The 27,972-nt window shown below is 39.2% G+C and overlaps 1 protein-coding gene across 1 annotated transcript in view; it reads left to right on the forward strand.

Annotated features, from left to right (window-relative positions):
• Positions 1-27,972, forward strand: part of KIF5C (kinesin family member 5C) — an 82,303-nt gene that overhangs the window by 24,145 nt on the left and 30,186 nt on the right. Inside the window, exons 2-11 of the mRNA XM_071435497.1 lie at positions 5,070-5,160; positions 11,204-11,277; positions 13,118-13,222; positions 15,651-15,699; positions 16,627-16,682; positions 17,577-17,664; positions 20,280-20,404; positions 22,053-22,157; positions 23,651-23,799; positions 26,933-27,081. Coding sequence (XP_071291598.1) covers positions 5,070-5,160; positions 11,204-11,277; positions 13,118-13,222; positions 15,651-15,699; positions 16,627-16,682; positions 17,577-17,664; positions 20,280-20,404; positions 22,053-22,157; positions 23,651-23,799; positions 26,933-27,081 — 991 coding nt within the window. The remainder of the gene's footprint in view (positions 1-5,069; positions 5,161-11,203; positions 11,278-13,117; positions 13,223-15,650; positions 15,700-16,626; positions 16,683-17,576; positions 17,665-20,279; positions 20,405-22,052; positions 22,158-23,650; positions 23,800-26,932; positions 27,082-27,972) is intronic.

A 27,972-nucleotide genomic window follows, 5' to 3' on the forward strand; every position in this document is an offset into this window, starting at 1 on the left:
TTTTAATTTCTTTAATTGAGGCTGCATTAGCTTCTGGTGACAGCGCCGCTCTGAGATGTTGCCGGGGCAAATTTGGGGGTTTATGGTGAAAATCCCTTTTTGTGCTTGTGAAATCCTCTTTGTTTTATTATTTTTAATGCCTTTAAACCCAGTAGGAAACCAAAGAAGTGAAATAATAATTGTCAATATGTCTGAAGAGAATTGCTGGTGGTATCCAGAGCAGAATCTCTGTGGCTGTGGATGCAATTCAGCAGGAATTGTGTGGGTGGCTCAGAGCACTTATCCCAGCCATTATGCAGCAGTGGCACAAGCTAATGGAACAGATTGGCAGGGGGGCTGCTGGGAGGAAGGGAAATGTGATTTATGGATGGCAGATAATACTCTGCATGCCATGAGAAACTTGGGAAAATAATACATGGAGGTGCACAGAGCAAATCGTTGGCGTGGCTTGGAAAACAACAATTTCTTTCTGGCTGCTTGTTTGCTTGAATTGCTGCCTGATTTTGGTATTTAATGCAGGATGAGTTACATTTGAAACAAAAAAAAAAAAAAAGAAAAAAAAATAAAGAAAGCAGTTGTGCCACTTGTGATGGTGACAATAGGGAGAAAAGGGCTGAAAATCGGGATTTTCATGGTTGCTCATTCTCCCTTCTGCTTTGGGGCAAACCCCTTGGATCTGGAGGGTGTTGCCTTTGTAGGGTGGATGTGGCTTTTGTTGCCTTTGAGGAAAACCTGTCAGAAAGGAGGAGATGACACAAATAACCCAAAGAACCCCACAAAGCCGGGTGGATGTGGCAGCGAGGAGCTGGGGGCGCACAAGGAAGGCTCAGGAAGATCCCAACACTTCTCCAACACCAGAGACCCAGCCAGGAACTCCTGGAGGAAAACAAAAAAAGAGAATTAATGTGGGTTTGAAGCACAAAACCCCTCCCCAAACCCCCCAGCTGCTCCCATTGTGTGCAGTCAGTGAAGATGCTCTGTGATCCCCCACATTACCTTATTTCCTTCAGATTTTTCCAGCCTTTTAGCTTCCAAAAAAACCCTCAAAACCTCCTGAGGAGCAAAGCTGACCTGTGGAGCACATTTTTTATGGGTTGCTGGTTTACATTTGCAGCTTTTCAGCCTGGGCAGATAAATCCCATTTGCAGGCAGTGCCTCTTCCAGCTGCGTGGGGCACAATTAGGATAAAATTGGGATTTTTTTGAGGCTCCCTGATATTCCAGGTGTGGGATGCTCTGTGGAAGGGCTGGATTGATGGCAGCAGAGGATAAATGGATGTTTGAGGCTGTGTATCTGTAGGATTTTTGGCCTGGAGCTTGGGATGAGAAAATGGGGGTGCAAAGGAGGTAAAATTCTGAGAATCTGGGAAATGGCCCTGGAATATTTGGGCCCTGCTCCTGCTGGGAGTGCAGAGCTTTGGGTGCCTGGGACCATCCCAGCGTGGGAAGGTGTGGAGAGACAGAATTTCGGGTGGGTGCTGGCTGCTCCCCCAATTTCCTGGGAATGGGGGAGGTCTGGAATCAGGAGTCACCTCTTGTGTCCTACAGGGGGGTCCTTGGGTGGGCCCAAACCTGGGAATTATCTCCTGAACCACTTGGAAATCCCCTCCTCATGCTGGAACTCCAAACCCTAAACAGGATCACACATCACAGGCTCAGCCCTCCCTGCCTCCTTTCCCCCAGGCTGCAGGAGCAGGAGCTGCTGCTGGGATCTCTGGAAGTCGAATCAAAGCGTGACAAACACGGTGAATTGAGCAGAGCCTCGCTGCCACTGGCACTGGTGGCACCTCCCTCAGCTGAAATGGGGCTCCAGCCACCTCGTCAGCTCTGAAGGGGTTAATTTGTCTTGGTTTTCTGGTCAGTGGTGCCTTGGCAAAGGGGGAACAGCAGGAGCTGTGATGGGAGGTGAGGAGGATGCTGCGCATCCATGCTGGATAAAGGATAAAGTGATTTAAATGGAAATATTGTGCTGGGGGTGGGGGATTGATCAGCCTTTGAAGTGCCACAAAAATCTGATTTTAGGGGTCTTTGTGCCTTGTGAGCAGTGACAGTTGTTGCAAGGAGGGATCAAGGTTTTCTTGTGTATCCGTGTGGGAATGTCACTTGGGAATCAGGGAGCTCAGGGCTTGGGGTGACACCAGCCCCCCAAAATGTCACTGTGGAGCTTGGGGTGACACCAGCTCACCCAGAATGTCACTGTGGGGCTTGGGGTGACACCAGCCCCCCCCCAAAATGTCACTGTGGGGCTTGGGGTGACACCAGTCCTTCCCAAAATGTCACTGTGGGGCTTGGGGTGACACCAGCCCCCCAGAATGTCACTGTGGGGCTTGGGGTGACACCAGCCCCCCCAGAATGTCACTGTGGGGCCCTTCCCACAATGTGGGAAGTGATTTATTGGTGCTGGGGGTAAAAATCCCAGCAATTCCTGAAAAAAATCCCAGCAATCCCTGAAAAAAAATCAGCAATTTCTGGATAAAATCCCAGCAATCCCTGGATTAAAATCAGGAATTCCTGAATAAAATCAGCAATTCCTGGATAAAATCCCAGTTGAGGGTGCAGTGGCTGGGCTGGGCTCCTGGTTTGGCTCTGAGCTGTGCTTTTGGTGGCACATTTGTGTTTTCAGCAGGGAAATGAAACCAGTGGCGGGCTGGGACTGGACTGGGACAGCTCTGGGTCACCTTGGCCTCAGCAGAACTCAGGACAGCAAATTTCATTTTCTCTCTGTGCTTTTCTTACAGCAAATTTCATTTTCTCTCTGGGCTTTTCTTACAGCACAGCTTTCGCTGGTTTGTAGGAGTGAACAGCAAAACTTCTACAGATATTTACAGGGTTATTGCCCCGATATTTACAGGATTATTCTCCCAATATTTACTGGGTTACTCCCTTGATATTTGCAGGATTATTCCCCTGATATTTACACTGTTATTGCCCCAATATTTATTTGGTTTCTCCTTTGATATTTACAGGATTATTCCTCCCCATATTTACGGGATTATTCCCCCAATATTTACATTGCTATTTCCCCAATATTACATACCTCTTCCCACAATATTTACAGGGTTATTGCCTCAATATTTACAGGGCTATTATCCCAATACTTACCGGATTATTCCCCCAATACTTGCAGGTTTATTCCCCCAATATTTACCGGATTATTCCCCCAATATTTGCACGTTTATTCCCCCAGTATTTACAGGATTATTCCCCCAATATTTATTGGATTATTCCCCCAATATTTACATGGCTATTTCCTCAATACTTCTATAACTATTCCCCAATATTTACAGGTTTATTCCCCCAATATTTACAGGATCATTCCCCTGATATTCACTCAGTTATTCCCCCAACACCTACATTACAATTTCCTCAATAGTTACGTGGCTATTTCCCTGATATTCACAGGATTATTCCCCCAATATTCACATGGCAATTTCTCCAATACTTACAACTATTCCCCCAGTATTTACAGGGTTATTCCTCCGATATTTATGTGGTTATTCCCTTGATATTTATGTGGATATTTCCCCAATGTTTACAGGTTTATTTCCCCAATATTTACATGGCTATTCCCCCAATATTTGCAGGATTATTGCCTTCATATTTACAGGGTTATAGCCCCAATATTTGCAGGTTTATTCCCCTGATATTTGCAGGTTTATTCCCCCAAACTTACATGGTTATTTCCCCCAATATTTTTGGGATTATTCTCCCAATATTTACAGGGTTAATCCCTTGATATTTACAGGATTATTCCCCCAATATTTACAAGTTTATTGCCCCAATATTTACAGGTTCATTTATTCCTCTGATATTTGTAGGTTTGTTCCCCCAAAACTTACATGGCTATTTCCCCCAATATTTACAGATTTATTCTCCCAGTATTTACAGGGTTATTCTGCTGATATTTGCAGGATTGTTCCCTTGATATTTAACATGTTTTTCCTTTGATATTTACAGGATTATTCCCCCAATATTTACAGGATTATTCCCCCAATATTTACAGAATTATTCCTCAATATTTACCTGGCTATTCCCCCAGTATTTACAGGATTATTCCCCTAATATTTGCATGGCTATTTCCCCCAGTATTTACAGGATTATCCCCCCAATATTTACCTGGTTATTCCCCCAATATTTACAAGATTAGTCTCCCAATATTTACATGGCTATTCCCCCAATATCTACAGGATTATTCCCCAATATTTATGGGATTGTTCCCCCAGTATTGACAGGATTATCCCCCCAATATTTGCAGGGTTATTGCCCCAGTATTTACAGGATCATTCCCCAGTATTTACAGGTTTATTCCCTTGATATTTGCAGGTTGATTCCCCCAAAACTTACATGGCTATTTCCCCAGTTTACAGGATTATTCCCCCAATATTTACAGGATTATTCCCCCAATATTTACAAGGCTATTCTCCCCAATATTTACAGGATTATTCTCCCAATATTTACAGGATTATTCTCCCAATATTTACAGGATTATTCTCCCAATATTTACAGGATTATTCCCCCAATATTTACAAGGCTATTCCCCCAGTATTTTCAGGATTATTCTCCCAATATTTACAGTGTTTATCCCTTGATATTTACAGGTTTATTGCCCCAATATTTACAGGTTCGTTTATTCCCCCGATATTTACAGGTTTATTGCCCCACTATTTACAGGCTGATTCCCTCAGTATTTACAGGATTATTCCCCCAGTATTTACCTGGCTATTTCCCCAAAATTTGTATTTAATTAATGGCCATTCCCCCTGAATTCCCAGGAGGGGAAGGAAATACCCAGCTCCTGCTGTTCCAGCTGACTGTGTCCCACATCCATGGCTGTGACCCCAGTGTGAGCACACAGGGAACATCTGCCACCTCTTATTTACCAGCCACAGAACAAAACACAACTGTGGAGCACCCAAAATATCCCATATGTTCAGCCCACAAAACATTCCTCTGTGCAGTGCCCTGCCCAGCTTCCTCTGTGGGAAATCCTGCATTCCAGGCCGGGAAACTGGGCTGGTAAAGTGCAAGAAATGTTCTTTATCTCATGGAATTTCTCTTTTTTTTTTGCAGCAAGGGAAGCCCTATGTCTTTGACAGGGTGTTACCTCCCAACACAACCCAGGAGCAAGTTTATAATGCCTGTGCCAAGCAGATTGTCAAAGGTAGGTGTTGTCCTTGCTTATTGTCCCTCCTTGGGGCAGGGGAGAGGCTGTCTCTGTGCCCTCCAGCTGTTTAAACACTGGCTAATGAATGTTTGGGGAGTTTAGCATCAGTAATTCCAAGTATTTTCCTTTTTTTAAGGGGTTGTCTGGGTGAAAAAAAATAAAAAACAAACGAAACAAAAGAGCTGAAGGAATTGCAGCAGTTGTTCTGTGTTCTCTCCTCGTTATTCCACACAAATCTGGGTTTTGGGATATAAGGGACAAAAAGTGTGCTTTTGGTGCAGTTCAGTGCAGGATGAGTGTGGATTTTCTGTAAAATTGAGTGTTTGTAAAATTAGAGTGGGTATGTAAAATGAGTGGGTGTAAAACTGAGTGGGGCCATGGAAGGGCCTGGTCTGGGAGTTGCTCTGCATGCAGAGAGTTTGAATTTCAAACTGAGTGAGGGCACAGGTACCTTGTGGAAAACATCCTGGTTCTTGGAACAAAACCTTCATAAACCGTGGAAATTTCCAGGTTTTCACTTGACAATCCAATTTTTTGGAGTGCAGTTTAATCACAGGCTGTACTCCCCTGTAATTTATAAAAGAGATAATATTTAATATAATAATCTAAATAATATTTTATGTAATATTTATATAATAATGTAAAAACAATAATCACCCTCACACTTGGTTCTGGTGCTGGATCACCCATCCTTGCTGATATTGATAAAACTATCAAACTGAAGATGCTGAGCTGGAGAGCACCCATAGCATCCTCACCCCAGCTCCTGGCCCTGCACAGGACACCCCAAAAACCCCACCCGGATTTTTTCTTGATTTTTCTGTCCAAACAAACCTCTGGAGCTGAGGTTTGGACGTGTGACCCCCCTGCATCACCCAATATTGGGTTATGAGCAGAGCCCTCGTTGTTCCCTGGCCTTGTGGGGTGTCCCTGTCCCCTCCAAAGCCCTGCCCTTGGTCTTTATTTTGCTTTTTGGAGGTCCTGCTTCAAACCCTCTGCAGGAAATTGTTTGGCTCACTCAGATCAGCCTCGAGGAGCCCACCCTGGGGTAGCCCAGGTGATGGGGGAAGGACCAGAGTGGAAATTATTTGATGTTGGAGAGCAGAAATGAGTCAGAATTCTTCTCAGAGGGGTCTGATTTCAGCAGCTCTGCCCTCAGATGGGAGAGCCTTGAATAAAATCTGCATTTGTGGAGCTCAGGGATCATCAGTTCAGGTTGCTGACACAGCCCTGGGAGTCTGGGGAGCTGTTCCAGCCCTCCAGGGTGTGCTGCTGGTGGATTTGTGGGGGGTTTTATATCCCCTGTGGAAGTGGGTTTGGCTCTGAAAATGGTGAGAGGAATAAAATCCTTTGCGAGAGGATTTATTTTGATTTCAGAACAGCTGAATTGCTGGCTGAGTTTTCTTTGTGAACCCAATGGAATGGCAAAAACTTCCCAAAATCCTGGGTGAAAGTTTTCCACATGTGTAGGTTTGGACTCTGCAGGTGTTTTGAAAGGCAGGGTTGGAGAGGGGAAGAAAAGGAGAAAGAAAAGGGGGAGAAGAGAGAAGGAGAGAACAAGGAGGGGAAGGATGAAGGGGAGAGGGCAAGACAGGGATGGAGGGAGAGCAGAGCAGCCCTGGGGTGATGCTCTCGAGCTCTGGGCTTGGGTTTCCTCCCATTTTACCTCAGTTTTAAAGCCTGGTGAAGTGCAGGCTGTGAAATGTTTCTGCTGGGCTGGATCTGCTGAGATTCCCTGCGTGGAAAGGGGAGGAAAACACCTTGTGCAGGCTGCCCTGGAGCAGGGGCTGGGCAGAGTCCCAGAATAAAGCAGGGATTCATTCCAAGCATCTCCTCCATGGATCCACCTTGGGCAGCACCAGAGCCCAGCCAGGGCTGCACCCAAGATGAACCAAAATGGCCCCAAAATGCACCAGCGCTCCCGGGCTCTGTCCCTGGGATCAGTTCTGCTCCATTTGCATCTTGCAGTTCATTGTCCCATCCCAGCTTTAGCCCCTGCAGTCCCACCCTGCTTGTTTTTCTCTCTCCAGCCCACGGGGTTTGTGCTCCGGGGCTGAGATTTGGCTCATTTGTCCTTGGTGCCCAGCTGGAGCAGGAATTGTTTTGTCTCCCTGCTCTGTGCACAGAGCTCAGCATCCCTTAAACATTGTCCCTTTTACACTGAAACTGCACAGAGCCTGAAAAACAGAAAAGCCAAACCCTGAGGTGTCAGAAGATGTCCCTGCTCATGGCAGGGGTGGGAGGGATCATTAAGGTCCCTTCTGTTATAATACAATAAAATAAAATAATAAAATAATGGAATAATATAAAAATTAAAATAATTAAAAATTTTAAAAATAATAAAATAAATTAATAATTTAATAAAATAATGGAATAATATAAAAACCAAAATATTTTTTAAATTAATGAATAAAAAAATGGAATAATATAAAATGAAAATAATTTTAAAATTAAAAATAAATTAATACAATAACGGAATAATAGAAAATTTTAAAATTAAAAATAAATTAATACAATAATGGAATAATAGAAAAAATAATTTTTAAAAATGGAATAATATAAAACCCAAAATAATTAAAAAACTAAAAATAAAATAATAAAAAAATGGAATAATTTAAAAAATGAAATGAAAAATAAAAATAATAAAGTAAAATAGTAAAATAATGGAATTATATAAAAAATTTAAAAAATTAAAAATAATAAAATAAAATAATAACATAATGGAATAAGAAAAAATAAAACTAAAAATAAATATAATAAAGTAATAACAATGGAATAATATAAAAGAAAATAATTTAAAATAAATAGAATAAAATAATAACAATGGAGTAATATAAAAGAAAATAATTAAAAATAAAAATAGTGAAATAATAAAATGAAATAATGGAATAATATGAAAATAAAATAGTTAAAAAGTGAAAATAATATAATGAATTAATAAAATAATAAAATAAAATAATAAAAACTGTTTCCAAAATCCAGTTTTTATCTCCTGAATCCACCCAGCTGGACGTGTGTGCCTGGATTTTGCTTTTTCCTACAATTCCATGGAGGTGGAATGTCTGGAAGCACTGGAGCACCTAAGAGCCCATTTGTGTGGCCTGGGAGGAGGAGAAAATGCCTTTAAATGATAAATGATTTTTTTTGGGGTGCTGGGTTGCTCTCACTTGGGAGCTGAGTGACTTCTCTGGTTACAAATTTGGGCTTCCAATGCTGAGTTGTAGAACTGGGCAGATGAGGGGTGAAAAAGAGAAATATCAGGGCTAAAAACGTGGCCATGGCCTTGTGTGTGTGGTGGAAATCCCCGAGGGCAGAGTTGGAACTGAGAAAAATTTGGATTTATTATTTCTTTTTTTTCTGGAAACGAGGTAAAAATCCCACCTGATCTTGCTTCAGTGTCTTTTTTAATCAGATTTTTTTTTTCCTCCTCTCCCTCTGGACTTGTGTGCAGGTTTTTTGTCTGGGTTTTTTCTTCCTGGGTTCAGTGCACAGATGGTCTGTAAATGACTGAAGGTGGAAAATCTTCCACCAAAAATAACCTCAGACCTGACACTTCTGACTTGTTTTCACTGCAGGTGATGCAGAGGGCTGGTGGTTGGTTTTGGTTTTTTGGTTTTGTTTTTTTTTTTTAATAGGATAAGGTGGGTTTTGCTAATTGGGAAGGTAGATTGCTGATCTCTGCTTCCTCCAGCAAAATGCAAATATTGATGCAAATTCTGAGCAATTTTCTTACATAACAGTTCATTAATCAGGTTATTTCCCCCTTGGCTATGAGCTCAGATGGTTCCTCACATTCACCTGGCCATAATAACCTTTTTTTCCCCCATTTTCCCCCTCTCTTTTTTCCCCCTTTTTTCCTCCTTTCCCCCCTTTTTCACCCTTTCCCCTCAATTTTTTTCCTGTATTTTCCCCCTGTTTTTCACCCTTTCCTCCCTATTGGTCCCCTATTATTGGTCCCCTATTATTGGTCCCCTATTATTGGTCCCCTATTATTGGTCCCCTATTACTGGTCCCCTATTACTGGTCCCCTATTATTTTCCCCTATTATTGTTCCCCTATTATTTCCCCCCAATTTTTCCCCTTTACCCCCCTTATTCCCCCCTTCACCCCCTTTTTCCCCTTTGCCACCCTCTTCCCCTTATTTTTCCCCTTTTTCCCCCTTTACACCCCTTTATTCCCCCTATTTTCCCCTTTTTTTCCCCTTTCCCTCCTTTCTCTTTTCCTCCCTTTTTCCCCCTTTCTCCCCTTTTTTCCCTTTTTGCTTTTAATTCAAGCTATTTTTTAAACATTCAACCAAATTTGGCACAAAAATGTAATATTAGTAACAAACCCATATGGAATACTACCACTGTATTAATTTTTTATCCATTCAAATATTATTTATTATCAAATATTTTAAACTTTGTTTCCTTAAAGCAAGGATAAGCAGTGTCTCTGTTTCTGTGAGCAGATGAGGATGCTAAATTAATTAAAAATTAATTGTTAATTCCAGAAGGGCAGTAATTATGGCCTCTAACACTGGCATTCTCTTCAAGTTCAAGATTCCTTTTATATTTTTCTGATGTATCTTATTTCACCTTCCTTCCTGTCTGGAGCACCTACATGGAGAGGCAAATAAGGAGGTTGTGTATTTATATAAATAATGTAATTTAATTAATAGAAAATAAAATATAGAATACAATTAAATTTAATATATAATATATATGATATAAATTTAATATATAATATATATGATATGTATTTATTATGTAATATATATGATATACATTTATTATAATGTATAATATATTATATATAAATTATATATAATATATAATATATAATATATATTATATAGTTATATAAATAATATATATAAATTATAGTAATATAATTTAATTTATTATAATGTATAATATATATTGTATAATTTAATTATTTTTATTTAATATATATGTAATGTATTTTATGTATATTATATATACTATATATAAAATATACTATGTAATGTAATATATATTATATAATATATATGATTATAGATATAATACATATTATATATTATGTAATTATATAATATTATTATATGTTTTATTTAATTATTAATAATATAATATATATACAATCGATACTAAATATGATATTATATATTATGATATATAACTAATGAAATATAATATAATGAAATATAATATAATGAAATATAATATAATGAAATATAATATAATGAAATATAATATAATGAAATATAATATAATGAAATATAATATAATGAAATATAATATAATATAATATAATATAATATAATATAATATAATATAATATAATATAATATAATATAATATAATATAATATAATATAATATAATATAAGGAAACCTCTATTAATTGAGATCCAGAGGATGGGAAACACCACAAAATACAATTTACAGGCCTCTGCAATTGCTGGAATTGGGCATTAACCCCTGCAAATTCAATATTTTTCTCTCTGAACCCAATATCAAATTATTCATTCTGCCCTGAGAGGAGCTGATTTTCAAATTCCTCCTCACTTGACTTTCTCCTTTCTTTGCAGAGGGTTTGGAAATGAATGAGGCCGTGAGCTGGGGTACAGAAGTGGAAAATAGAATGTGGAGTTTATAATAAGGAAGGTCTTATTTGAATTTGTTGAATTTTCCCCAGGGTTTAAATGCAGTCCAGCTTTGGTTTCAAATACTGGTTTTAAATACAGTCCAGCTTTGGTTTTAAATACTGGTTTTAAATGCAGTCCAGCTTTCTCTTCTCTGTGTTCCAGAGATATATTGGCTGATATCTGATGTCCTGAGATATTTTTCTCCCAAGAAAGGGAGAGATATTCCAATAATCCTGTAATTCTCTAAATTAGATTTTATTATGGTTTTTTTTTTAGTCTAAAATTAGCTCAATATCTTGTATTTTTCCCATTTTTTATTGCACAAACTGCTTCCTATTTCAGCTTCAGCACTGTAAAGACTTGAAAAATGCTGATTATTCATCTGGAGGGTGTCATTAAAGAGTTTTAATTGTTTTCCTTCCTCTTGCAGATGTTCTGGAAGGGTACAATGGCACCATCTTTGCCTATGGACAGACCTCATCAGGAAAAACACACACCATGGAGGTACCGGGCAAAAATGAAATCAAAATTAAATCAGTTGGGTGGGGAGGATCTAAATAAATCACAAATTTGTCTAAATAAATCACAAATTTGCCTAAATAAATCATAAATTTATCTAAACCACAAACATATCTAAATAAACCACAAATGTATCCCAATAAATAATAAATTTATCTAAAAAAACACAATATATAATTATATTTCATAACAAAATGTAATAATAGCATATAGTATTAATACTACTAATAATGAATTATTATTTTAAATAAAAATTCCACAGAAGTTTCTACTGATTTGAACAGTGGCACCTGTGGCTGAGTGTCCATCACACTTCAGCTTTTACACCTGGGTTTCCTTAAATATAGTCTAAAATACAGATTTTTAAAATATATGCATACATATATCTATGTTAAAAATATAACAAAAATAGAAATAATTATATATATAATATATGAAAGTAATATATGTACTATATATTATATAATATATTATAAAATGTGTAATTATATTTAATAACAAAATATAATAATCAAATATACTACTACAAAATTATTATTTTAAATAAAAATCCACTGAAATTTCTACTGATTTTAAACAGTGGCAGCTGTGGCTGAGTGTCCCTTCCACTTCAGGATTTACACTTGGATTTCCTTAAACATAGTCAAAAATATAGATTTTTAAAAATATATACATACATATATGTGTGTTAAAATATATATAACAAAAATAACCATAATTTTATATATAATGTATAAAAGTAATATATATTATACATTACATTATATATATAAATACTATATAAATATATAATATATATAAACAAAATATAATAATAATAATAATAATAATAATAATAATAATACTACATAGAAATTTCTACTTATTTTAAACAGTGACAGCTGTGGCTGTGTGTCCCTCACACTTTAGGATTTACACCTGGATTTCCTTAAATACAGTCTAAAATATTGATTTTTTATATATATATATATATATATATATATAAATACATATATACATATTATTATATATTTTACAGGTACATATATATATATTAGACACAGACACACACACATATATATAATATTATTATTTTTAATAAAAATCCACAGAAATTTCCACTGATTTTAAGCAGTGGCAGGTGTGGCTGAGTGTCCCTCACAATTCAGGATTTACACCTGGATTTCCTTAAATACAGTCTAAAATATTGATTTTTTAATATATACATACATACATGCATATATACATATATATATATAAATAAATACATATATACATATTATTATATATTATACAGGTACATATAAATACATTATACACACACACATATATATATATTTAATATTATTATTTTAAATAAAAATCCATAGAAATTTCCACTGATTTTAAGCTGTGGCTGTGTGTCCCTCACACTTCAGGATTTACACCTGGATTTCCTTAAATACAGTCTAAAATATTGATTTTTTTATATACATACATACATACATGCATATATACATATATATATATATAAATAAATACATATATACATGTTATTATATATTATACAGGTACATATAAATACATTATACACACACACATATATATATATTTAATATTATTATTTTAAATAAAAATCCATAGAAATTTCCACTGATTTTAAGCAGTGGCTGAGTGTCCCTCACGCTTCAGGATTTACACCTGGATTTCCCTAATTACAATCTAAAGTACAGATCAATATATCCATAAAATCAACAAGGCCCTCCCATATTATTTACCATATTATTTACCCCCTGTAAATAACACAACACTGAAATAAGGCAGCCGTGGGACTCCCTTTGGTGCCACCTTTGGGTTTTGTCCCCAGGGGAAGCTCCACGACCCTCAGCTGATGGGAATCATCCCCAGGATCGCCCACGACATCTTCGACCACATCTACTCCATGGATGAGAACCTGGAGTTCCACATCAAGGTACATCCACATGGAATTTTGGGGTGCAATTTAGGTGGAGTCACCCTTTTGGAAGGGGTTGGCTGGGACAATCCATGGGAAATCTGCCTTGGCATCTTTTGGTTTTTGGGTTTTGTTTTTCCCCTCCATCCCTTTTACCACACAAATTCCAAGATTTGTTGCTGATGTTGCTTCTTATTTTTTATTTTCTGGAGGGTGTGTCCAGCTCAGGGTTGCTGGAACCAAAAATTGATTGACTGGAGCTCCTCCAGAGCTTGGACCCTGCTGGTCCTGACCATAAATACCAGGGACATTTGGGAAAATCCTGACACGCTGTCTCCAGGATGTGGGATGGAAGGTGGGGAGAGCTTGGGCAGTCCATGGATGCTCAGAAGGGATTTTTGAATTCCTTCTAATGGTGATGCAGGGTTTTTATGGGCCCTTTCCTTGATCCCAGCCATGTGAGCTCCCAAATCCCTGGGAGAAGAACAGAATTTCCCCCGCCCATGTGGGCTCCTGGGGAGCTCTCAGCTCTGGGGGCTCTGGTCCCTCTGCAGAGCTGGGATCAGGCTGAGCTTCTGTCCAAGCAGACATCAGCAAAACGGGATTTTCAGTAAAATAATTGCCATGGATTGCAGGGAAAAGGAGTTTTCTGTGTCATCCCTGCCCCAAAACTAAGCCAGACCTAAAAGCTGCAGTCGCTGAGCCCAGGTGGGTGTGAAGCCACTGTCCCTTCTCCTGCTGCTCTCTGAGACTGGAGCTTTTTGTACCTAAAAGTTAGATTTACTGACTTTAAATTAACTAAAAGTTAATTTACTTTTTAGTGCTATTTGCATTAAATCCCTTGAAGTAGCCCCAGAGGAATACATATAAAGCTAATCAGTGTGAGGGCACAATTATTTGTAAAAGGTAATCAGTGTGAGGACACAGTTATTTGTAAAAGTTAATCCATGTGAGGACCCAGTTATTTTTAAAAGTTAATCAGTGTGAGGGCAGAAATGTCTGCCTGTCTATAAATTATTATTATTTTACTCATCTTGTACCTCTGAACCAGCTTCTGGAAGGGCTTGGTTGTTTTATGGGAACCTTCCCAGCAGTGAGGTACAGACAGAAGAATTATTCCAAATTGGAATTGAAAATATTCCAAATTGGAATTGAAAATATTCCAAATAAACCATGAAATACTTGCAGAGACCTTGGATTGTAAAATATGGAGAGACCCCTCTGAATTTCCCACTGATCCCTCCTCTCCTGGAGGGAATTCCTGGCCTGTCCCATTGGAAATCCCACAATTTTCCCAAAGATTTCCCAGCAGAGCTGATGAATCTCTCCCAAAAAAGCTGCCTGAGCTGTCAGGGAGAGCAATGTTCTGTCAGCAGCCTGGGTTTAACCAAACTGTCCCACTCTCCTCATAATTGAACTAATAATCATGGAATAATAATTGAAGCTCTGAAAATTAATGGCATTTTTTCCTCCCCCTCTCTAATGGGGATCCATTTAGAATTTGGTCTCTCCTCTGGAGCAGTGTGGGCTCTCAATGTGAGATATTAAGTCTGGCCTAACTGGGCTGTTGGAATCAGCTGGTCCAGAGGGGGGCTTTAAATGGGGAAGTAAAGGCAAAAATTCAAAATATATTTGTGTTTAATAGCAGTTTTATGTGGAAAGTTCAACTCATCTGTGCAAAAAAGCCCAGACATTCTTCAGGTGACAGAAAATGAGACTTTATGAAATACCAGGGGTTTATTGATGCCTAGAATGCAGCCATGTGCTGTTCCAGCTAAATAATCTGGGCAAACCTTAATTAGAGAAGGGTTAGGCCCTACTCCCCTCACATATTTCTGTTTCCTTCTGTGAGTAAAATCCCCTTTTATTAAGAAACTCATTCATTCAATCATTCTCCTCTTTTTTGTTTTCTTTTTTGAGGACAATTGTCTCTCTTTGTTACAGCAAAGCTCATTTTCATTTTCTCCTTTGGATTTCATTCAAGGCAGAAGCACCACATGTGCTTCATTTAAAAGTTTAATTTAATATATAGTGCTGAGGCTTATGGAAATGGAATGCTGAAGGTGCTCTCTGTCTTTTGGGGGGTGAAAATCAATGTACAGTTTTTATAATCCTCAAACCTGCAGCTGCCCAGATATGGCAGGAGCTGGATTGGTTTGATATTCTTTTGTCAGTTTTACCTATGTTACAAAAATAATAAAAAAAAGAAGATAAGGTTTGTCTGCAGGTTTTTTTTGTGTACTTTTCCATTGATAAGTGGAGGAAGATCAATGGCTTGTAAATCATTCAAGGTACAAATGTGTTCCCATGAAAGATGGGATTCAAACTGTGTGGGAGGTGGGGTTTTATTTTTAGTTTGGTGCTTTGACAGGGATGGAAACACAGAGGCAGCAAGACATTAAATCAGCAACGTTTAAATCTGTGATGTTTGTGATTATTTAATTAGGTTTCCTACTTTGAGATATATTTGGACAAAATCAGGGACCTGCTTGATGGTAAGTTCTGTGTTTTACTTGACCGAGTGCCTTCATCCAGGGCTTTGCACCAAAGCCTGGGGTGGAGCAGTGCCTTTATTTGGGAGAGGATTAAATTTAAACTGCAGAATTTGGCAGTTCCAGCCACCTGATGCTGTGCACCTGCCTCTGCAGAGCACGAGCTCTGCTGTGAATCAGAGAGCTCTGAGGATCTCACAGCCTCAGAGGCAGGGCTTGGCAAGGAAAAATGATAAAAAACCCGATTTCACAGTGCAGGGAGTGGTTTGGAATTATCCCTTGCTTCTGGCAGGGAGGCTGGTGGGGAGCATCTGCTTCTCTCACAGCTCATGGCTCTGCCTCTGCAGGCTGTGTTAATAAAAGTGAATTTTGTTAATCAGTGTGAGGACAGAAAGCACTGTAAATGTGGAAATACGTGTAAATATAGAAATGTTTCCAAAAGTAGAAATATGTGTAAATATAGAAATGGCTATATAGGTAGAAATGGCTGTAAACATAAAAATTTTTGTAAACATAGACATTTTTGTAAATGTAGAAATGCCTATAAAGGTAGAAATGTCTGCAAATGTAGCTCTGAGCTGCTCTGAATTCCAGGCAGCTCTCCTGTCTCCTCTGCTTTGCCAAAGCCCAGCTTAGTCTGGGTTTATTTAATTCCCCCAAGCAGTAACCAAAAGCTTTTGTGCCCCAAAGTTAAATTTAAATGAGCAGGTACAAAATTGACAGAGCAGGAAACAATTTCTGTGTGTCAGAAATATTGGAGGTTCATTAGGAGTGGGGAATTTCTATGGGTTTTTTTGAATGCAGATCTCAAATACAAATTTCCATCCCCAAAATGTGTCTGTCATGCCTGGAGCTGACACTTTATTTATTCATTTATTTGTTTATTTGTATCTCTGGAATATTCCTGATGATCTCCACGTCTCTCTCCAGTGTCAAAGACAAACCTTGCTGTACATGAAGATAAAAACAGAGTCCCCTATGTTAAGGTAAAAGAATAATTTAACCCCCAGCTTCTCATTCTTTCCCACAAATGCATTTATTTACACATCTCCATTTGCATCCAGTGTTATTTGCTGAAATAATTCAGCTCCTGTTTGAAGACTTGAGTGTTCAAGTTGTGTTGGCTCCTGGGTTTAAACAAGTTTCCTGAAATATTAATGGGCTTGAATCATGTTTGTTTTATTCTCCTGACTTTGAACGTTGCCATTTTGTTAGGATGCTGTTAAATTTTAAGTATTCATATTCCTCTTTCATGTCAGATATGAAAGAGAACAACTTGAGCAATTTTGTTCTTTAATATTTTGCTACATGGGTGCTGTAATCTCTCAATATTTCAGAACAGATTGGCTGGGTTAGGAATTTGTTTTATGACTTTCTGGGCCCTCACTTGAATGCAATATGCTTGATATGAACATATGTGAGCCTAAATAATATATATATAATATTTTTCTGTTTATTCTCAGCTTGAGGAGCAAATAGAAATTGATCAAATAATTTATTCAGTAATACTGCATGGAGAGAGAATGACTTTGCACTTTGTATTGGAGTTTGAGGGAGAAGGATTAACATGGGGTTGACTAAATTAAATTAACTTGGGTATGAAATCTAACCCAAATTAGGAATATGTGTTGTTACTGAAAACTTTCATGGAATAACATGGAACAGCATGTTTTCTCTGGAAAACTTCATGCTGTGTGCCTGGATGTCACTGAGTCTCTAACCCTGTGGAAGGAAATGGGGTCCCACGTTTCCCTGGAAGTCAGCCCGAGGTGGGGTCGGGTCCTGGGGGCTGCTGATGCTTCTCCTAATTAAATTACCGTGCCTAATTACCGCGCTCATTAGTGCTAAAGGAACGCTGCTGACTGCCCCTCTGTCCCCAGGGCTGCACAGAACGGTTTGTGTCCAGCCCTGAGGAAGTTCTGGATGTCATCGACGAGGGCAAGGCCAACAGGCACGTGGCTGTGACAAGTGAGTGTCCCCAAATCCCTGGAATTCCCTCCCCCAGGGGCGGCTGCCGCTGCCAGGGCAGTCATAGATCCTCCTTGGAGGCTGTGAACTCACCAATAAATGCTGGTTCTTGGGGTTTTTGTTCCTGTCAAGGTTGGGGTTGAAGGTGTTTGAGAGGGTGTTTTGTGTTTAGACTCATATGGTTTTTTTTAATATGTTTTATTTTAAAATAAAATTTAATTTCTATTTTAAAAATATTATTTATATATTTTATATACTTTATATATTTACATTTTAGATATATAAATATATATATTTCTATAGAATATAGATATATATCTCTATATATATAGAAATATATATATATTATTTATATAATAGATATCATATATTTATATATTTATATTAATATATATACTATATATTTATACATTGCAGTTTCCCAATTGAGTTCTACACTATCTGCTGAGTTCCACAGCAAATAAAATTAAATTTTTATTTTAAATATATATTTTTATATATTATACATAAAATATATTTTATATATTTACATATATTTATATTTTGATATATCTACACATAAAATTTTTACATATTTATATAACATATAAAATATATTTATATATTTATATTAAAATGTGTACTGTATATATTTATATATTGCAGTTTCCCAAGCTGTGAGTTCTATTTTACTAAGTAAAATACTGTATAATACTAAAGCATATAAATAAAAAAAATAAATATAGTATATTATTAAACTATAGAAATAAACCATAAATAAAATAAACTCAAGCTGTGAGTTCTACACAGATATTTTACTTATTTTACTAATAAGAAAAATACTGTACAATAATAAAGTATATAAATAAATAAAATATAGTATATTATTAAACTATATAAATAAATTTTAAAAATACCATGTAATAATTACCAATAAGTTGTAAAAATGGTCTTGTATCCATCTTTGCAATGTTTTTAAGGAAAAACTATCAAATTAAGAAATGACAAAAATTATTTTTCCTTTTAACTTAATAGCTAATTACTTGTGTCTGGCATTGCAGATTTTTTGGTCTAATTATAAAATCCTACCCAAACCTATGAAGAAGAAGGTGAAGAGAATGATTGGCTACTGCTTTCAAACTTTTCTCTCAGTTTTACATATATGACTCTATTCTGAAACCTTACCTTAAACTCTACGTTTTCTACTGTATGGTATTACACACTTCTGTTCAAACTCCACACCTGTAATTTTATTGTTATTAATCAATTTTGGAAGCTTTCTCTATGGCCTCAGGTCAAAAATAGTGGTTTTTTTGAGGGTCTGTTCTTAAAAACACAGAAAGTCTAAAAATGGCACCCTGGGTTCCAGCACCTCCTGTCCATCAAGGCCTGGGAGTGACTTTGTGGATGATTTAATGCTGCTGAAATATATATAAATTATAGCACTGAAATTATAGCACTGCCAGTTAATTGAGTTAATTGAGTGTGCCTTCGTACAGGGGCTCTGTGACTTCCAGCTCTGCACTGGGAATTCCAGGCCTGGCATTAACTGGGATTGCTCCATAAACCATCCCAGCAGGGACTGGTGCTGGGAGTGGAGATAGTTTGGAGTTAGAAAGGGATAAAATGCTGGAGTTACATTTTCCTCTGGGCCGTAATTCCCTGCTCAAGTAGCAGCCAGAGAGTGCAGGACAGTTTTCAACCCCTGCCTGTTTCTCCCAGCAAAGCAGGGCCTTGGGTTGGGTTCCAGTGATGGCAGAACAAGCAAACCTTCAGGAATTATACCCCATAATAATCCAAACCTGTTGGTGCTGTGTTGCATGAATGGGGATAAAAGGACCTCTTCCCAAATTTATACTGGAAGGTGTCCCTGATCCAAGAGGTGGATCTGGCAGAACCTCAGTTTATAAAAGAATATATTTATATTTATATGTTTATAGATTATAAATATTTATATGTATATACTTATATGCATTCTCCTCCCATGCTCAGCACTGCTGAGGGCACACCCTGAGTGCTGTGCCCAGTTCTGGCCCCTCAGTTTAGGACACTGAGCGCATCCAGAGGGGACAACGAGGCTGGAGAGGGGCTGGGAACACAAACCCTGAGAGGAAGCCCTGAGGGAGCTGGGGGTGCTCAGCCTGGAGCAAAGGAGACTCAGGGCTGCCCTCCTCACTCTGCACAGCTCCTGAAAGGGGCCTGTGCTCAGCTGGCCCTGGGCTCTGGCTCCAGCAGCACTGACACACCCAGAGCACACAGCCTCGAGCTGCACCAAGGGAAGTTTAGGATGGATATCAGGAAAAAGTGATAAAGCTCTGGAATGTCTGCCCAGGGAGGTGGTGGAGTCCCCATCCCTGGGTGTGTTTAACACAGCCTGGATGTGGCACTGGGTGCCAGGGTTTGGCTGAGGGGCTGGGGCTGGGCTGGACTCCATGATCTTGAAGGTCTCCTCCAACCTGGTGATTCTGTGAATCCTCCAAATCCTGTAAATTCTGTGAATCCTCTGAATTCTGTGAATCCCGTGAGTCACACCAAGACCTGCCCAGCTCCTCTGGGATTTGGGAATTCAGATGGGATGGAAGCCCCTGCCAGGTTTGAAAGGCATTTTTAGCAGAAGCTGTGCCCTGTGATTTCAGACATGAACGAGCACAGCTCGAGGAGCCACAGCATCTTCCTCATCAACATCAAACAGGAGAACGTGGAAACGGAGAAGAAGCTCAGTGGGAAGCTGTACCTGGTGGACTTGGCTGGCAGTGAGAAGGTAAATTCCTCTTTTTCCTCCACTGGGACCCCACACTGAGGATGGGAGGGTGTCTCACAGAGCTCTCACCTTAGATTATAATTAAAAAGGCTATTTTAATTTTTATTTTTGAATGTGGGATGGAAAAAAGAAGCAGATCAGAATTATTGGCATCAAAGACAACCCTCCCAAAATCTGAATTTATAATGGAGTGAGTAGAACCAGTGTATTTTTATATGCTTTGACATTTACGTCTGTGTAGCTGAAAAAAGGAATATAATTTTTATATAATTTATATATAATAATATAAAATGTATATATTTTAATATAGAAATAATTTTAATATAAGTTACATATATTTCTATATTTATAGAAAATATTTAAATATATTTATAAAATTTAAATGCAATTTATCAAATTAGACATATTTTAACTTGCTTATATTGTCATGTTCTGTTTCCAGGGGTTTTTTGTAATTATTCCACATATTAAATGAATGAAATACCAGCAGTTTTCAAGTCTGCTCAAAGCTCCCTGAATCTTGATTGTGATGACTATTCCTGCTTTCCAATGTAGAAAAATAAACCCCAGAAAATGACTTTTATCTATTTACCAAAAGAGGAATGCTTTGGAAGAGTGCTGCAATGCAAAAATGTTTCCCAGTTCTCATTCTGGGGTCCTCCAGAGTGTTTCAAATCAGCTTTATTGGGATTTTGGGTTGCTCATTGGAACGGGTTAATTGATAACCCATGGGTACAATGCAGAAGTGATTAATCAGAGTAATTAATCAGTAATTAATGTCTATGATTGCATAGATTTGTTAAATTAAAAGCTCTTTATGATGTTTACAAAATGAGGGCCTGGGCAGGTGCTCCTCTCCTCTGAAAAAATCAACTTTTGTGGTTTGTTTTGGTACAGAAAAGCTGAAGTATGGATTTCTTGGGTAGGTTGTCTTGAAAGACACAACTGCTTTTCCTCCATGTCAAGGGGCATTTTTAGGTGAAAGTAGAGAAGTAGAGATAGTTTTAATGTAGAGAAAAATATATGGATTGATCCTGTGTTTGGATACTTTGGATAGTCCATTTTTTTTTTTATTTGTGTAGAAGCAGAAATGAAAAATGCCAGCAAGTTGGGACTGTGTAAAATAAAATTTAGCAGTGCAGAACACAATACATTTGTCTTGCTGTGAAAATTGGGTTGTTTTCCACCACATCTTGTTTGTGGTCTGCAAAAGGAAGCAGTGACCATGAAGAAAATCTATGCTTTTTGATATTTTTTGGTCCATGCAAGCATAAAAAGGCAAGATGCTCATTTTGGGACCACTGGGGTGGTGCTCCCTGTGTGTAAGGACAGCTTGGCTTTGGGAGTGGTTCCCAAATGACCTCAGGTGAGCACAGACTTCTCCCTGAATAAAATTCTCCCTGAATTAAGATAAAATTACAACTTGTTCTTGGAGTGGGAGAAAAGTGGAATTATTCCAGGCTTGCACTACCAAAAAAGTTATAAAAGTTGATATAAAAATGGGATGTCAAAAGTTGATGTAAAATTCTCCCGGCCCATGCTGAGCTAAGCTGGGTTTTGCTCCTCCAGGAGCATCTTTAGGCGCAGCTTTGCAGGGCTGGAGCTTTGTGCTGGAGCAGAACCTGACTCTTTCCTGCTCTCTTTGCAGGTCAGCAAAACTGGAGCAGAGGGGGCAGTTCTGGATGAAGCTAAAAATATCAATAAGTCTTTGTCTGCTCTGGGCAATGTGATCTCGGCCTTGGCAGAGGGAACTGTAAGTAATCCTGGCTGGGGGTGAGGAGGGGTTTTTATTTATTTACCTGCTTCTTTGCCATCCAGAGAAAAAAAGGAATGGAGTAAAAGGAGCTAACGTTTCAGCTCAGTAGGGAGAAAGTGTTGGCTGTTAATAAAATATTAACAAACAAAATGTTGTCACAAAGCAGTGGAACTTTGGCTGTTCTGCCCGAAATGGGGAATTAATTCTCAGTGATGGCACTGGAGCAGCTCCCAAATCTGGGCACAATCACAACAAATTGTGCCTCCTGCCAGCGTGGACTCATCTCCTGTCTCAGTTTGTAAAGACCAGGAGTCTGCTAAGGAAGGCAGGAGCCTCCCCTGAAATGGAGAATGCAAACCCTCCCCACCCCTCTGAATTGCTATAGATTTTAAATTAAGGGGCTCTCAGGCAAAAAATATGGGAACAGGAAATGACAGTTCTTTAATAGGGGAGAAAATAAAAGGACAAAATAAAACAATGCAGTAAACTACAAACAACACTGCCAGAGTCAGAACCCAGCCTGACACCCTGTGGGTCAGGGTGCTGGCAGCAGAACCATTGGAATTGTGGCTCAGCCCTCCTGCAGTGCCAGGTGAGGTTCTGCTGGAGCAGGGATCCTGGAGAATCCCATTGGAATTGTGGCTCAGCCCTCCTGCAGTGTCAGGGCTGGTTCTGCTGGAGCAGGGATCCTGTAGAAAGGTGCAGTCTCTTCCTCTGAAGATCCAGGGGAAGGAGAGGCAGCTGCTGTTCCTCTGGGAAATCCAGTGCAGAAGCTGTGCTGGTGTTCCAGAATCTCCAGATTATATCCAGGTAGGAATGCTTGGCTGGTGTTCCAGAATCTCCAGATTATATCCAGGCAGGAATGCTTGGCTGGCGTTCCACAATCTCCAGATTATATCCGGGTAGGAATGCTTGGCTGGTGTTCCAGAATCTCCAGATTATATCCAGGCAGGAATGCTTGGCTGCTGTTCCAGAATCTCCAGATTATATCCGGGTAGGAATGCTTGGCTGGTGTTCCAGAATCTCCAGATTATATCCAGGCAGGAATGCTTGGCTGGTGTTCCAGAATCTCCAGATTATATCTGGGTAGGAATGCTTGGCTGGTGTTCCAGGATCTCCAGATTATATCCAGGCAGGAATGCTTGGCTGGCGTTCCACAATCTCCAGATTATATCCGGGTAGGAATGCTTGGCTGGTGTTCCAGAATCTCCAGATTATATCCAGTTAGGAATGCTTGGCTCCTCCCTCTGGGCTCACATCTCCCAATGGGATGCTGTAGTTGTTATCAGCCATGCAGGGACATTCAGTGGCTGTTATCAGCAGGTGTCCCCCCAGAGGGAGGATTGGTTGTGGAAGAGATAAGGAAAATGCCCACTTGACAAAAGACAGCTGCCATACAGATGGCAATAGAACACATCTTGCCTTGCAGTCTGGGACACCTCCTCTCTGGTTAAAACAATTGTTCTTGTCTTTTCTTGTGTTTGGATTAGAAAACCCACGTTCCCTACCGAGACAGCAAAATGACCAGGATCCTGCAGGATTCCCTGGGGGGGAACTGCAGGACCACCATCGTCATCTGCTGCTCCCCCTCCGTCTTCAACGAGGCCGAGACCAAATCCACCCTGATGTTTGGCCAGAGGTGAGTCCCATGGGATCAGCCTGGATGCATCCCTCCTCCCTTGAAATCCAGAGCTTTTTTTGGTAAAGAAATCTGGAGAGCTTCAGAGAGCTGGCTCTTTATTGCCAGTGATTCCAGGAAAATCCTCCAGGAAAATCCAGGTTAATGTTGGAGCAGCTGCTCTGCTTGGGAGCAGAGTGGGGTTGAAAAGTGGGGAAGGATTGGGCAATCCATGGAAGAATGTCTATCAGAAGTTCTTTAATTCCTTCCTGGTTGATTTTCCTGCAGAAAAGTTAAGATGTTATCTTAATTCCTTGAATTTTTATGGGAAAGATAAAATCAGTGGGCAGTTTCCTGTGGAAAAATTCAGTCTTGCTTTATTGGAGACTTCAGAAAATCAAAATTTTGTTTTATTTGTGTAGCAGCAGAAAGGAAAAATACCAGCAAGTTAGGACTGTGCAAAAAAAAAAAAAAAAAAATTTAGCAGTTGTAGAACACAAGACATTTGACTTGCTGTGAAAATGGGGTTTTTTCCACCACATCTCATTTTTGGCCTGCTAAGAAAGGTAAAGGCACTGGGCAGTTTTCTGTGGAAAAATTCAGTTTTGCTTTGTCTAACAGTGGTGTTGATGCTTTTAAGAGTTGTCTTCTCCTCCAATTCCACCTCAGGGATCATTGTTATGGCTGTAAAAATATCTCTAAAAATTAGGAAAATTAAAGAGTGTGGGCTCTGTAATATTGACAGCTTTGAGAGCTTGCCATGGTAGCTCATGGACCTGATGTTTGGAGATCTGGACAATTCAAGAACAAAAATTATGGAAGGATCCAGAAAGAAAATTTCTCTTCCTTGCGTGTTTATTGACAAGAGTGATATGAAATGCATTGGGAAGGTTTGCAGAAATAGGTCAGGCTCATTATGTAATTACTGCTTTTGTGGTAATTGGGGAGAACTGGGATCCTTCGGAAAATTACTTGTTTTGTTTGATTTGTGTAGTAGCAGAAAGGAAAAATACTGGCAAGTTAGGAGTGTTTAAAGAGAGTTGAGCAGTTTCAGGATACAGTAGCTTTGTCTTTGTTTAAATTTGGGTTCTTTTCCACCACGTGGAGCTTCTGGACTGCAAAAAGAGGCAGTGGCCATGAGCAGAATCAGGTTGAAGAGTTGCTTTGTAGGTTTTTTCCCCTCATTGTGAGCTGAACATGGTTTTTAGCTATTAAAGATCCAAATTTCTACTGATCAGATCATGTGTTGAGCAAAACCAAGGATCCTGATATGCAGGAATGAAATCAAGAGCATGAACAACTCTGAACTGCAGCTTCCAAGTGCAGTTTCAGGTTACATTCCCCCTGGCTTCATTCCTCTCTCCAGCAATGAGTAAAATTTGCCCTTTTTTGGGGCAAGGCAGTTTTTTGACTGACTCTGCCCATCCTGGCTAAATATTCAACAGTTTCCTGGGAGGAGGAACATTTTGGGGGTGATCCTCACTGAGGACCAGGATGGCAGTGCAAGAACTGGGAAAACAGGGAAATATTTGTGAGGCGCTCCCTCATGGACAGCAACTGAATTTCCAGGAATTCTGAATTGTCTGGAAGGAAATAATCTGTATTTCCCTGGGAGGACTGGTGCTCTGTGCAGAGCAACCCATGGATTATCCATGCACAACTTTCTCTGGCAGGATTTTGGGTGGGAATGGTGGGAATGGGGGTCCGTTTCAAGGCTCTGGGGTTGTTGTGTCTCATTTTTCTGATGTGACACAACTGAGGAGCTCGGTGGCATTAAAGGGAAGGTCCATGACTCATGGCTGATTGCTGATCTTTCCTGGGAAAAGAAAGAGTTGTGTCACCATTAAAATAAATGTCAGGAATGAAATCCATCTTCAGAGGAGCTCTTGTACCAATCAAACTGTACAAGTGCTCCTTTGATAGTAGTGAATCAGCTTTTTCTTTTTCCACTCCATCTTTCCTCGTGTTTTTATCTCATTTTTAGTTGTAGTTGTCAGGAAGGGCTTCATCCATCATCAGGAGAATCTTCCTGGTGTGGTGGGGTTTTTTTTTTTTTGCCCTGGTACAGTTGAATGAGTGGAAACTTGAGCTGTGCTTTTAGCAAAGTGTAAACCCTGACCATCAGGAAATTATTTTAAAAGCACAAGGTTACTTAAAAAATACTTTTAAGGTAATAAAAGTCCTGCTTGCCACAGAGTGCAAATCACTGGGGCTTTATAAACTGCTGAGGGTTTATCTGTTATCCTTTTCCTTATCTGCTTTATTCAACAGCACTGGAGGCATTTGAAGGGACTCAGTGTCTGAGCAGTGAAGGGCAAAGATCTGAGGCTTTCTTAATTCATAGTGATTGGTTTGGTTTCCCTTTTCAATGTGGATTTGCTGGAGTAGGTGCTGGGCATTGTTTTCTGCTTGCTTTGCATTTCCTGCCACAATTGGTTGGGTTGGGTTGGAGCTGAGCACTTTCAGAATAATAAAGTGGTGCTGGTTGTTAAGAGGGTTGAAATTTGGGATGTTTTTGCCTGGGGAGGCAGGAATGTCCTTTCCCCTTTCCTTTCCCTTTCCTTCTTTCCCTTTCCTTCTTTCCCTTTCCTTCTTTCCCTTTCCTTCTTTCCCTTTCCTTCTTTCCCTTTCCTTCTTTCCCTTTCCTTCTTTCCCTTTCCTTCTTTCCCTTTCCTTCTTTCCCTTTCCTTCTTTCCCTTTCCTTCTTTCCCTTTCCTTCTTTCCCTTTCCTTCTTTCCCTTTCCTTCTTTCCCTTTCCTTCTTTCCCTTTCCTTCTTTCCCTTTCCTTCTTTCCCTTTCCTTCTTTCCTTTCCTTCTTTCCTTTCCTTCTTTCCTTTCCTTCTTTCCTTTCCTTCTTTCCTTTCCTTCTTTCCTTTCCTTCTTTCCTTTCCTCTCTCTTTCCTCTCTCTTTCCTCTCCTCTCTCTTTCCTCTCTCTTTCCTCTCCTCTCTCTTACCTTTTCCTTTTTTCCTTTCCTCTCTCTTTCCTCTCTCTTTCCTCTCTTTCCTCTTCCCTTCCGCACCCTGGGCACTTCCAGGGATGGGGAATCCGCAATTTCCCCGTTCATTTCCCTCTGAATGATGGAAAAATCCCCAATCCCCGTGGTTGCACTGGGATAAAAACCCCAAAGCAGCTGCCCTGGGATTTGTTTGCAGGGCCAAGACCATCAAGAACACAGTGTCTGTGAACCTGGAGCTGACAGCAGAGGAGTGGAAGAAGAAGTATGAGAAGGAGAAGGACAAAAACAAGAGTTTAAAGAACGTTATCCAGCACCTGGAGCTGGAGCTGAACAGGTGGAGGAATGGTAGGTGCCAAAACCCGGGAGCTGGATGTGTCTGCGTTGAATTCTTGCCCTAAAATCACAATTTTTATTAATTGTGTCTGGCCACTACATCTAAATTCACATTATAACTCACAGTTCGTAATAATAACGGAAGGTGAATAAGCAAAAACCAGGGAAACCAGCAGCCATTTGTGGGAGAAACCAGTGAAAATGCCAGAATTGGTGATTTCAGGGCAGAGAACACAGGAGGAATCACTGATGTCAATGTTGTTAATGATAGTAATAAAAAAAGGAAAAATGTCATTATATTTGGGTTTTTTTTTTAATAGCTCTGCTCCTCAGGCATGAGAATCATTGTGCTTTAAGGTAATTGGACCTTGGGTTTGGGGATTTTTTTTATAATTGAATTTCACATTAGAGTAATTAGTCCTTTAGTACAATGACAGGGAGAGGCATCTGTTTAAAAGAATCACCATTTGTCTGCTCCTGTGGCTTCTAAATGAAAATTTTTGTTGAGATCAGCCAATTATCTGATTAGAAAAGTGGGGAATTGCTGTTCAGGGTAGGCTGTAACATCAGCTGTAGGATGGTACAGGAGGCAGAATATGGATACACACAAATGAAAGAATTTTTATGGAAAAACCAGATTTTAAAAATGTAATTCAGTCTGGAACACTGGCAGATAATTTCTGGCAGCGAACCAGCCTTAGTTTGAATTATTTCCCATTTTAAAAATCAACCCCCAACCTCCAAACCAACAATAAAAAAACCCACACCAAAGCTTTTTTTTTTTTACAAAAGCCTGCACGGATCCTTTTGTTTAAATATCCTCCTCCCCTCCCTGGGTGCTGCTGTTACCCAGCAATGCATTCAAAAGATCATTGATTTCTTGTCTGACCTTGTGCACTCCCA

Source organism: Agelaius tricolor, unplaced genomic scaffold, assembly GCF_023055355.1.
Source record: "Agelaius tricolor isolate 1412-34295 unplaced genomic scaffold, bAgeTri1.0.p SCAF_10, whole genome shotgun sequence".
Taxonomy (NCBI): Eukaryota; Metazoa; Chordata; class Aves; order Passeriformes; family Icteridae; genus Agelaius; species Agelaius tricolor.